Here is an 11607-nt window from a genome sequence, read left to right on the forward strand (position 1 = left end):
GCCCGGCGCTCGGTCGCCCGCCGGTACGGACTGCAGGGACCCGGGGCCGGAGCGCCGGCGGAATTCCTCGCGCCGACCCGGGCGGGACGCGGTGTTTAACCCTGAGGCGGCGGGGCCGGTTGGGGGGGGTGGGGTGCGGCGGAGGCGTCCGGACTGGGAGGCGCCGAGCCTGGGCTGGGCCTCGGGGCCCCGCCCGGGTTGCGGGGTGACCTCGAGCTAGTCCGGATTTGCTTCTGTGCTGTAGGATTCGGCTTCCTAATCGAAGCCAAGCTGCTCGAGGGTCAGACTCTGTGATAATCATGGCTCGCGTGAATTCGACTGGCACTTACTGCATCCCAGACCCCTGGCGGCCGCAAAGCCAACTAAAACTCAACCATGCTGTGAGCTCTGTGTTGTCACTGTGCCCATCTGAACTGAGACAGAGAAGGGAAGTGACTTGCCCCCGTCACATGACTCCAAGTGGTGGGACTGGGATTTTAACTGAGGCATTTCGGCTTCAGACCTGAACCTGTGGGTGGGTAGCGGTGCTTGGGGGAGGTGCAGGGGGGTGCCCTGAGGCCAAATGGTTGAAGAACCATCGAGGAGATGCCCCTTCTGTCTGGATGCTAGCTGCCAGGTGCAGGTCTGGCCTGCAGGGCCACTGGGGACCGGCCTCCTGGCTAGGAGGCCTTCTCTGCAGGGGCGGGAGGCTAGGCCAGCTGCTGATCCCCTCCCTTGCCTGTCCTTCCATCTGCCACCCTCCACCCTCCCAGGCTCTGGTTGCTATGGAACTTCATTAATCAAGCAGGCCGACCCCTGGGCCTCAGTGCAAGTACTGGGTGGGTTGGGCCTCTGGGAGCTGAGAAGCCCCAGTGTCAGGAAAGAGTAAATATCCCAGGGAGATGCCTTGGTAAAGTGCTCCCTGAGTGAGAGGCTCAAGAACAGTCAGACTGGGGGGCCCAGAGGAGGTGGCTGAATTACTGGGGGAGAAGGGAGTGGAGAACTGGATCTTGGAACTGTGGGCTGCCGGATAGGGTGTGGGGACCAGTTTGACTGGTACAGCCTGTGGATGAAGGTGGAGCACAAGAGTGTGGGCAGGGTTGGCCAGGCTGGAGGGTCTCAGCAGGGGGCTTGGCGCAGTGGGAGGGATGAGGCTGGCTCAGGGCTAGGAAGCTGCCCAACTGCTGCTGGGGGCCTGGGTGGCAGCTGGTCCCTCAGGCATCTCAGCAAGCCTCCCCCACTCCCCTTGGCCTCATGCCCAGTGCTGCCTTCCTTCCGGAATCACTGAGATGCTAATAATAATAACATTAGCAGCCACCATTGTTGTGAGACTGTTTTGTATGTCATGCTCTGTGCCAAACACTTTACCCGTTAACTCTCTGAACCTCCTCAACAATCATCCCCTTTTACAGGTAGGGAAGCTGAGACCTAGAGGTGTTAGCACCTCCCCCATCATTCAACTAGTGAGTGGTGGGACCAACCCAAAATTCCTGAACCTGCTAATAGAGCTTGAAGAGTCCTCCCCTCCTAATGAGTGACAGGGTGTGTCTTCTGGCTTATCTGTCTCAGTGGAGTGTCCCCTGTGGGGACTAGTTAGGGCCTGTATCCTTTTAACTGAAAGACAAGTTCTTAGCAGGCCTTGGGATGTGGGTCCTATTCTGAGAGAGCTGAACTTTTGGCTGAGGATGTTTCGGTCTCAAAGTGACTGTCAGGACATAACGCATCCTAGTTTTAGGGTATGGCTTTGGGAAGGGAGAAGATGGGGATATAGTAGGCAGGAGCATGCTAAGGTTCAGGCGCTAGAGGAGAGTCTAGAGGGTACATTCTGGCTGGCTTGTGAGGGCGTGGCTTCTAGACCGGGCTCCGGGAAGGTGGGACATGTGCGTGATGTGACTCTGCCAACCTGTTAGGGTTCCACTTTGCACAGAGTGCCAGCCTGTGACATCGAAGGTGCTCCTCAGGAAGTGGAGGCCCTAAGAGTACTTGTCACAGGTGACTGAGGGAATTTGCTTGGTGGTGCTCAGTACACGGGGACCACTCAGTACCTATTAGTTCTCCTGTTGCTGGGGCGCAGAGGGGAGCGAAGGTGTATGAGAATGGGAGTGTTGGTCTGTCAGCCTGTGGAGGTTCCTTCAGTAAACACTTATTGGTGGCCAGGTCCCAGGCCAGGCACTCCATACAGAGATTATTTAAACCCATGCCTGCCTCTGAGGCCTCCTTGGCTTCCAGGTAAAGCACAAATGCAGAAGTTTGTCAGACAGTGGTGGGGAAAGGCTGAGATTAAGGCAGTTTGGTGGGAGAAAAGAGACAGTCTCTATTGCAGGACAGTGATGGGTATGCTTCCTGCTTACAGAGATGAAGGAATGTGTGCAAGGTGGGAGGGAGGCAAGCAAGGGCGAACTGGGGAGGGGACCAGCATGGGATACGGCTTGGAGCACAGATTTGTGAAAGTGCATGTCTCAGCAAAAGCTCATGTGGAGAAGCAATGGCAGATGAGGATACTGAGGTAGCGGGGACAGATGGAGGCAGAGATTGCTGAAAGGCCCAAGTGGAAGGTGGTTGTGGTGTGGTGACTGGGAGTTTTGTGCCCCTGGATGAGGTCAGTGGGCAGAACTGGGCGAGATCCTAGCTTGAAACCTTGTGAATGGGGTTAGGAGGCTTCATCTTATGTTGGCTAGGCTCTGTTTGAGATGCCCGAGACTTCAGGACAATTTTGATCATCATCACGTGTTTGAACTAAATCAGGGCATCTCAGCTGGTAATCTTGGCTCTGTCATTTCCTGCCTATGAACCTTGGACCTCTCTGGCCTTAACTTTGTCTATAAAATTTGCCCTTTGCTATGTTGCTAGTCCATGGGATGGGATGAGCTACTATATGCAAAGCATGTGGTTGGCCCCAGCTGCTTCCATGTTCAGTTAGTGAGAAACCACAGAAGGGGGTGACTTGCCCAAGACACCTCCATCCTCAATGTTTTTTGTTTGTTTGTTTGTTTGTTTGTTTGTTTTTTGTTTTTGCATAAAAACTGGGGTGTAGGTCAGAGGTGCAGGGGGTGAAATGATTCACCAGAAACAGTGGCGAGCAGAACAGGTGGATCTTTTGAAACACAGTGCTGAGGGCAACAGCAAGGAGACAGATGTCTGCTGCACCATGAGGGTCACCTCCCTGGCCAGGGATCAAACTTAGGTTGTAGCAGTGATAGCTCTGAGACAACCCCTAGGCCACCAGGTAGGCCCAACTATCCTGGTTGGTTTTGAACAAATTTATTAGTAGATGGTTATTGTGGGTCAACAATTGGAGTGCTTCTTGCTCAGGTTCTTCTGAAGTTACAACCAGCATGCTGGCAATCTGCAAGTTACCAGAGGCATGGCTAGGGTTGGAGGATTTGCTGCTTCTAATCTTACCCATATGGAGGAAGAAAGTGCAGGATATTGGTTGCTGGAGGAGTGATCCAATATAGAGAGCAAGGGGGACGCTCCAGTGCATCTCTGACTTAGTCTCAGGGGTGGCATGCCATCACTTGCACAACGTTCTGTTCATTAGAAGCCAGTTGCCAGGTTTGGGTCATATTTAAGGAGTGGAAAGTTGGGCTCTATCTTTAGAAACAAACTCGTAGTTACACTTTGCAGCTACTACAGGCCCCCGAGGATGTAGCTGTGGGCTGGGACTTGAACTCATGTCTCTTGCTTTTCAGTCAAGTGTTCTCTACAACACGATCTGCCCCCTAGGATCTTCTCTTTCTTCACAAACTTGGTGGTCCTAGTAGAGAAACTGAGGCAGGCGGTGGCCCAGGAGAACCAAGCCCTTGGACAGGTCTCTCATGGCCTCACTCTCCTGGTTAGTGGGCATCCTCCCATTTTTTTGACTCAGGTGAAGCGGAGGCTGGACTTGGAAACTGACCATCAGTACCTGGCCGAGAGCAGTGGGCCAACCCGGGGAAGAGGCCGCCACCCAGGAAAAGGTACCCACAGACCTTGGGCTGGGGCAGGCCTGTGGCTGGGCGTAGGTTGGATGTGTGGATATATAAACTGGTCTGCTAACTATGCACCAGGTCTGGGCTTGAGCCAGGTCGCTGGGGACCCTGAGCGTTTGTTGGAGTAGCTGCCAGGCTTGACTTCTCTAGACTCTAGTGGTGGCGTGTGGGTGGGGTGCATGTGGAGAGTGCCCCAACTAGTAGCATGCTGTGGTTGGCAGACCACAGCTACAAGGCCTCCCTGCCTGTCCTCGCCAGTTGGGAAGGAACCATAGGCCCACCCCGTTGCCATCTACCTACTGAACACTGCCCGCGAGGTGGGCCTGGCTGGGGGGGTGAGGGTGGTGCTGAGGAAGCCTGCCTTGCCTGGCCTCCCCCCAGGTGTGAAATCCCCAGGGGAGAAGTCACGCTATGAGACATCACTGAATCTAACCACCAAACGCTTCCTGGAGCTGCTGAGCCGCTCAGCTGATGGGGTTGTCGACCTGAACTGGGCAGCTGAGGTGCTGAAGGTGCAGAAACGCCGCATCTACGACATTACCAATGTCCTTGAGGGCATCCAGCTCATCACCAAGAAGTCCAAGAACCACATCCAGTGGCTGTAGGTACTAGCCAAGCAGGAAACTGGGCAGACGCTTCTGCCCCTACCAGCCTGGAGCTGACAGTGATACTGTGGTTGCCTGCAGCCACATCTTACAGCAGCGGAAACTGAGGCTTAGAGAGGACAGGTGGCCTCCCTCAGGTGGTAGATGCAGAAACCTACACAAATCTGACATAACCAGCTCAGCACGGCTCGGTATCCACCATCTGGGTCAAGATAGGGACTATTTCCATGCCCCTCTTATATCCAAGTAACTACTTTTCTGGCTTCTGTTGTCATTAATGACATTCTAGCATGGCTATTTTATCCTCGTTAATTCATGTTTTTTTTTCCCTCATCTCCTTCTCTCCTCTGTTTGGTAAATCTTTTTAATTTTTGGTAGATGATCCCTTTCTCTATCTTTCTTTCCCCTGCGTAGCATGTCTTAGAAATAGTCTGTACATCTAATTCCTGCTTGTCTTTTTACAACTGTGTAGTGTTCCATGGCATGTCTGTGCCTTCATGTACTGCAGGCCTCCTGAGGGATATATGGTGTTTACAGACATTCAGACTTTTACCCCCCTACCCCCACTTCAGCTCTTTGCCCTTTCCCAGTTGAGTAGAAAGGGCAAGGGGCCCTCCCTGGTGGTGCAGCAGGTTAAAGCGCAGCACTATGAAGCTGCCCTCGGCCACTGCAGCATGAGTTCAATCCCCGGCCAGGGAGCTGACCCACATGGTGCAGCAGACCTCTCCTGGCTCCCTACTGCTCCCCTCAGCAGTGAGTCTCAGTCTTCCTGTTCTGCTCCCCACTCTGTCTGGTGGATCCTCTTACCACCAACCCCGTAGCTCTGGCCTGCACCTCCATTCTTGTATGCATAAATAAATATTAAAAAAAAAGAAAGGGCAAGGGCTCCCCTGGGCCTCACAGAAAAGAGACAGAAGCAGGCTGGGTGCTGAGGGTCATACCTGGGTAGAGGAGTCGAGCTGCTAATCCTCTCTGCTGCCTCCCTACAGAGGCAACCATGCAGCAGTGGGGATCGGTGGGCAGCTTGAAGAATTAACTCAGGACCTCCAGCAACTGCAGGAGAAGGAACGACAGCTGGACCACCTGATCCACGTCTGCACCACACAGCTACGGCTGCTTTCAGAAGATCCCGACAGCCAGCGATATCCTTGGATTGGCCAGAGGACAGCTGTAGAGGGCAGACCTGGGGGGCAGTGAGGACCCCACAAGTGGGACTAGAGGAGTGGCATTTTGCTTTGGATGCAAATCCTAGCTCAGCACTCGTGTGTGATGCCGGACAAATTACTTAACCTCTGTGGGCCTTGGCTTCATCTGTGAAAGGAGAATAATACTCAGTTCCACAGATTAAAATAAGCTAGTGCCATCAGTAACAAACATTCTTAATTAGTACGGCCATTCATAGTTGTAATTTCAATGCTAGAGATAATTTTTATTTGCATTTTGCACAAATGTTTTTTTAAAATACCCTGTATTGAATATCCTAATTACTTATATAAATTCTGGATGTAATCACTAATTGATAGCAAGATCATAGGTCAAAATTAATTTCTTTTATGTTTAAGTAAACCTACTTATTTAGGATGAAATAAACAATACAAAATTGATTTTCTTCAGCAAAAATAACAGAGTAATCTGTCAGTACTAGTCCTGGAGTTGTGATAAGCAGTGTACATGAATTTAATGTGGGCAGCCATTATTACCTTGGGATTGGAGGGGTAGAATGTTTGAGATTCAGACACCAGTTGTGTGCCAGGTAGGGGAGGGGAAAGGTAGGCATGACTAGGCAGGTATGGACGTGCCTTATGAATTGACTGGGTAGTCCCCAGAGGTCAAAGGTCATATCCTTGACTCTACCAACTCTGGCCTATGTGACCTGCCAGGACCTTCGTAGCATTGCAGATCCTTCAGAGCAGATGGTTATGGTGATCAAGGCCCCTCCTGAGACTCAGCTCCAAGCCACGGACTCCACAGAGGTGAGACTCAGTACTCTAGACCTGACCAGGACAGGCAGGGCTGGGCTGGTGCTCAGCTGAGCCTCAGTTGACCTTACCTGCTGCCTCCACCCAGAACTTTCAGATCTCCCTTAAGAGTGAGCAAGGCCCCATCGACGTTTTCCTGTGCCCTGAGGAGAATGTAGGTGGGATCAGCCCCGGGAAGACTCCATCAAGCCAGGGGACAGCTTCTGGGGAGGAGGACAGGCCAGCTGACCCTGCGACCACAGTGCCACCACCATCATCTCCCTCCTCATCCCCTGCCCCGGATCCCAGCCAGCCGCTACTTAGCCTAGAACAAGGTAGGTAAAGAGAAGGTGGTTGGGGTGGGACAGGGTCTCCCTGGTGTGTGGGCAGGCACGACAGCACCCCTTGTCTTTTGTGCTGGGGCGTCCCCATTCTGTGATGCTTCCCTGTCTCCCAGAGCCTCTGCTGTCACGGATGGGAGGCCTGAGGGCCCCTGGGGATGAGGACCGCCTGTCCCCGCTGGTGGCCGCCGACTCGCTCCTGGAGCACGTGCGGGAAGACTTCTCCAGCCTCCTCCCTGAGGAGTTCATCAGCCTGTCCCCTCCCCACGAGGCTCTTGACTACCACTTCGGCCTTGAGGAGAGCGAGGGCATCAGAGACCTCTTTGACTGTGACTTTGGGGACCTCACTCCCTTGGATTTCTGACAGGGCTTAGGGGGACCAGGGCCTCCTGAGATGTCCCTCTGTCTCTGCAGCCCTGGAGCCCCCGCCCCAGTTGTCTTCCCAGCCTGATTGGAAATGTTTAATTTATACCCCTCTCCCTTATCTGCAGACACTTCTCGCTCTGGGGTCTGGCTACGGCCAGGAGGGGAGGGTTCTGTTGATGGTGTGGGTGTGCATGCGCCCCCACCAGCAGGTATGCTGGGGCGGGGGCGTGTGAGCGTGTGTGTGCATGTGCCGGGAATGAAGGTGAACACAACTCGTGTGCACTGAACACGCCCCAGCGTGTCCACGTGTGTGTGCGTGAGCCCACGTGCGCGTGGTGGGGGCTCTGACTGCACTTTTGGTCTCCTTGCTCCAGGGGCCCCACGAGGCCCAGGCTGGCCACCTGACCCCAGATTCCTGTTCGCTGACCAGGCTAGGGGCGAGGCCTAGGCCTGCTTGTTTGTAGGACAGCGAGAGCACTTCTGTCGTCTTAAAGGTTTTTCTGATTGAAGCTTTAATGGAACATTATTTATTTATCAAGGCCTCTTTGGCAAGCCTGGGGCACCAGCAACTGGTAGGAGGGCTGTGGGGTAGATTTCCCAACTCCTTGTACCCCTGAGTGAGGGCAGTAGCCCACAAAGCTGTTTTCTTGCCCTACTCTGAAGGAACTGATGCCTGAACGGTTTATTTATTGAGAAAGTGAGGGGAGGAAACAGACTAACAGCTAAGGGTGGGTGGAGTGGGTGGGTAGGCCCTCCCCAGGGACCCTAGCTGCCCCCTAGGATGGACACGAGATGAAAGATGAGTGGGGGAGCTTTGCGGATAGTGGGGCGGGAGGTTGTGGGTGGAGGGCCTGCCCGGCGGCCAGGCCACAGGAGCCCTCCTGTGGCACTGACGTACCACCCTCCGCCCACTTCTTGCTGTGCCCCACTTTCCAGTCTGCACTTTGACTTGTCTTCCTAATAGCTCTGTTCTCCCTGCTTTGGTTTTAATAAATATTTTGATGGTGTTTGGGTCAAGTTTTGAGTTGTGAAACTGCCAGCGAATCTGGGGGTGGGAAAAGTCAGGGTTGATGGGGTTGTTCCCCTTTTCTTTGTTCCACTAGTTTAATTTTATTAGAAGCTCACAGCCCCAAGAAAGCCCTATCAACATTCCTATCCTAATTAAACATTTATTCAATAAATAATTTTATTATGTAAAGTCAGATACACCCAGAGTATGAAAAGCAGTCAGTGGGTCCCTGCATAGCCCAAGAGACCCCTCCGATTAGTTTGCTGTTCATACCAGATGTTTCTGGGCAGTGGGAAACACAACAAGTAATTACAACACTTACTCTGTCAGGTACTTTTGGGGTTTAAGACCCCTTCATGGGGCTCTCGGCCTGATGGAGGAGACTCAAGTGAGACAATCAGAACGCCTGGAAGAGAGGTGGTACTTGAACTGAGCTGTAGGGTAAGCAGGAGTGGACGAGGAGAAGAGGAACACCGACCAGAGCAGACGAGGCAAAGGCCGCAGACGACAGGGCCTGCCTCGACTGCACCCACCCTGAGGGCCGGGGTGCTGGGGCTGGGCTGGATTCAGGGGATGAGAACGTGCCGCCAGGGGGACACAGGACTCCCCTTGGGTTTAATGTGTTAAAACTCTTGTCCAGTTGCTGTGGGAAGATGAAGAGGGTGAGAGTGGCGGAGGAGGGGGACTGAGAGGAGGGCAAAAATGGAGGGGAGGTGGGGAGAGTAGCTGGGAGGGGCCACACAGGTCTGTGGGAGACACTCAGGGGACCCAGCCCTAGTTTGAGCCCGTTAGATTCAGTACAGCCTCACAACAATCCTGTCTGTACTGTGACTCGGAGGCCCTCAGAGGTGAAGTCGCTTTGGGACTTACCCACAAGGTGTCACTCTGTTGTGCTGCTTGGGTTTGCTGTGTGGACCCCGTAGTGGGGTGGGGCCAGCCCCCCTTCTCTTCCTGGCCGGGTGATACTTCCAAGCTGTCATCCACTTGGTTGGAAGTGACCCCTTGGGTGGCTACATTGCAGGGGCCCCCTGTCCTGGACGCTCCAGGGGCAAAGCCGCGGAGCTGGGCTGTGTGGGGAGTGCACGTCGCCTGCCTCTCGCCTTACCAAAGGCCCAAAGCCTTGCACTCCTTTCCCGGACGGGAAAACCAAGGCCCTGGAGAGGGGCAGGCTGCGGGCAGAGGTCCGGGCTGGGGCCGGGGGCGGGCCCGGGCGCCCGCAGCGTCTGCTGTTCAAGGGCAAGGCCCTGGCAGGTTGCGGGGGGGGGTGCGGGCTCCTCCCGGGGGCGGGCCCGGGCGCCGGCCAGCAGCAGAACGGCCTTGCTGTCCTCCGGGAGCCCCCGCGCGCGGAAGTGCTCCCTCACCGAGGGCACGAAGATGTGGCGGAACCAGTCCGAGAGGATCTCCTCGTCCACCCAGGCGTTGCCCTGGGCCTTGTAGGCCACCGGCAGGGGCGGGGCGCCTCTGCAGGCCCTGGGGCCGCCGCCCTGGCCCACCACCAGGGGCTTGATCTTGTGCGAGCCCGCGGCGTTGGCGCACGTCAGGACAGTCAGCCTGTCCCTGCCCGGCCTGAGGCCCGGCCCGGCGCAGCCCTCGGGGCCGGGGCCCGGCAGGCAGCGCCAGAAGAGGCCGGTCTCGTCGGCGCTGTACACCTGCTCCGGGCACAGCCCGTGCTCCGCCGCGAGGCTCCGGAAGAAGCCGCAGAACTGCTCGGCTGCCCGGCGGTCGGCCGCCTGCTTCTCGCCGGCCGCGTCCAGCTTCCGGATGCCGTGCCTGGCCTTGAAGCGCCAGAGCCAGCCGCCCGAGAAGACGCAGGGCTCGGTGAGCTGCATCTGCTCGTAGAAGCCCTTGGCCTTCTCCACCAGCATGGGCCCCGACACCGGCACGCCCGCGGCGCGCTGCGCCAGGAACCACTGGTAGAGCGCGCGGTCCAGGCGCCCCAGCTTGGGCGTGTGCAGCGTGCGCCGCTGCGCCAGCGCCGCGCTGCCGTCGGGGCCGGCGAAGAAGCGCAGCAGCCGGGCCTTGTGGGCGCGGATGTCGTAGAGCGTGGACATGCCCACGTTGTACTCCTGCATCAGCGCCTTGCGGCTCTCGCCCCGCTCCAGCCGCGTGCAGATGTCGATCTTCTCGCGCAGCGTCAGCACCACCCGCTTGCGCTTCTCGCCGGGGCCCCGCCCCGCGGCCGCCTGCGAGGCCATGGGGGCGGGGCCTGGGGTCTCCTCACTGCCCCGACCGCCCGCTCTGCCGGCCCCGGCTGCTGCGATGGCCGCTGTCCTTCCTTCGTGGCCCCTCTAGGCCAGCAAGCTCCGCCGCGGCCTCTGACCGGCCGGCGCTGGAGCCCCTGGGGACCGGGCGGGGACGACGCCGGGGCCCCTCCCGGCAGCAGCGGCGGAGTCTCTGGGGGGCTGTGGCCGCCTCGCCCCTCAAGCGCAGGCAGGAAGCAGAGGCTTTGGGTGGACGGGACGTCCTGACGGGGCCCTGGCGTCCCATGCAGGCCGCGGGAACTGGGAAGCAGAAGACAGGGTTAGGAGCCCGTGCCCAGGCCGCCAGCGGCCGCCCTGCTCCACTGAAACGGCCCCGAGGGAACCGGCCCTGCACGCTGCCCGCAGGCGGGCAGAGGGCGTGTGCGGCTCTGCCCAGAGGCCCCGGGCAGGTGGGGGGCAGCAGCGGCGGGGCGCCGAGGGGGCGGGTCCTACCAGACCCCCTTTCCTCTGCAACTGCTCGCTGGGCCTCCCCACTGGCCACCCCGCCGGCACAAATCCCACAGTCCTTCGGCAACAGCCAGGGAGGGGCTGCAGGTACTGCAGGCAGGGGCCCCGGTAACTCCCCAGAAGCAGGCGCCTCCAATCTCACCTGCAGCAGACCTCAAACCTGTCTTCAGAGTTCACAAGACGCCCACAAACTAGGCCCCACACGGCCGGGGATCCTCCGACGGGGTGACAGGCCGGGCAGGGAGCTCCCCAGGCGCTGGCTACGGGGCTCCTCACTGACTTGGGCTCCAACGCGCATGGAGAACCCTGCCTGCGGGGCAGCGACACGCCTCCCCCAGAGCCCCAGGGCCAGGGTGCCCCACTGCGCCCCCCAGGGGCAGGGCAGCTGATGTCCAGCGCAGGGGCAGCAGGGCCCAGGCCCCACAAGGCCCCCGGAGGACTGCAGCACAGGGCCCGGCCCCAGCCCACGGGGGGAGGCCCGGGCCAGCGGCGCTGCCCGTGTGCTGGTCTGCACAAGGGGTGCCCCTGGGGCTCAGTGTGAAGCTGCCAGGAGGGGGGCCCTGGCCTCGCGCTCGCTGGCGGCGGGGGAGGCGGCTCGGCGACCAGGGCATCGGCGAAAACCAGTTCCAGCCGACGCTTCCCGGACGACTCCCGGGCCCTGGGGCGCCCC

General features: G+C 57.7%; 2 protein-coding genes across 2 annotated transcripts; one reads left to right on the plus strand and one right to left on the minus strand.

Annotated features, from left to right (window-relative positions):
- Positions 1–2464: 2464 nt before the first annotated feature.
- On the plus strand, positions 2465–8227 carry E2F1 (E2F transcription factor 1). Its single transcript, XM_012728099.1, has 7 exons — positions 2465–2485; positions 3848–3938; positions 4332–4551; positions 5545–5697; positions 6414–6528; positions 6623–6848; positions 6971–8227. The coding sequence occupies exons 1-7, from the start codon at positions 2465–2467 to the stop codon at positions 7216–7218; spliced, it is 1074 nt and encodes a 357-aa protein (XP_012583553.1). The 3' UTR covers positions 7219–8227.
- Positions 8228–8852: 625 nt separating this feature from the next.
- Positions 8853–11601, minus strand: LOC101623202 (jerky protein-like). The gene is made up of 3 exons (XM_004686961.2): positions 11080–11601; positions 9335–10730; positions 8853–8872 (listed from the first exon to the last, which is right to left on the minus strand). The coding sequence occupies exons 2-3, from the start codon at positions 10422–10424 to the stop codon at positions 8853–8855; spliced, it is 1110 nt and encodes a 369-aa protein (XP_004687018.1). The 5' UTR covers positions 10425–10730; positions 11080–11601.
- Between the last annotated feature and the right edge of the window lie 6 nt (positions 11602–11607).

This window comes from Condylura cristata, unplaced genomic scaffold, assembly GCF_000260355.1.
Source record: "Condylura cristata isolate star-nosed mole 26May11 unplaced genomic scaffold, ConCri1.0 scaffold00022, whole genome shotgun sequence".
Classification (NCBI taxonomy): Eukaryota; Metazoa; Chordata; class Mammalia; order Eulipotyphla; family Talpidae; genus Condylura; species Condylura cristata.

Bases quoted from the DNA above. Each gene is read 5' to 3' on its own strand.
- LOC101623202 (XM_004686961.2), bottom strand. From the start codon at position 10,424: ATGGCCTCGCAGGCGGCCGCGGGGCGGGGCCCCGGCGAGAAGCGCAAG. The intron at 8,873-9,334 runs GTAAGGCGAGAG...ATCTTCCCACAG, and splicing joins TGCAAGGCTTTGGGCCTTTG to CAACTGGACAAGAGTTTTAA.
- E2F1 (XM_012728099.1), top strand. From the start codon at position 2,465: ATGGCAGATGAGGATACTGAG. The intron at 5,698-6,413 runs ATATCCTTGGAT...GACTCTACCAAC, and splicing joins GAAGATCCCGACAGCCAGCG to TCTGGCCTATGTGACCTGCC. The intron at 6,529-6,622 runs GTGAGACTCAGT...GCCTCCACCCAG, and splicing joins AAGCCACGGACTCCACAGAG to AACTTTCAGATCTCCCTTAA.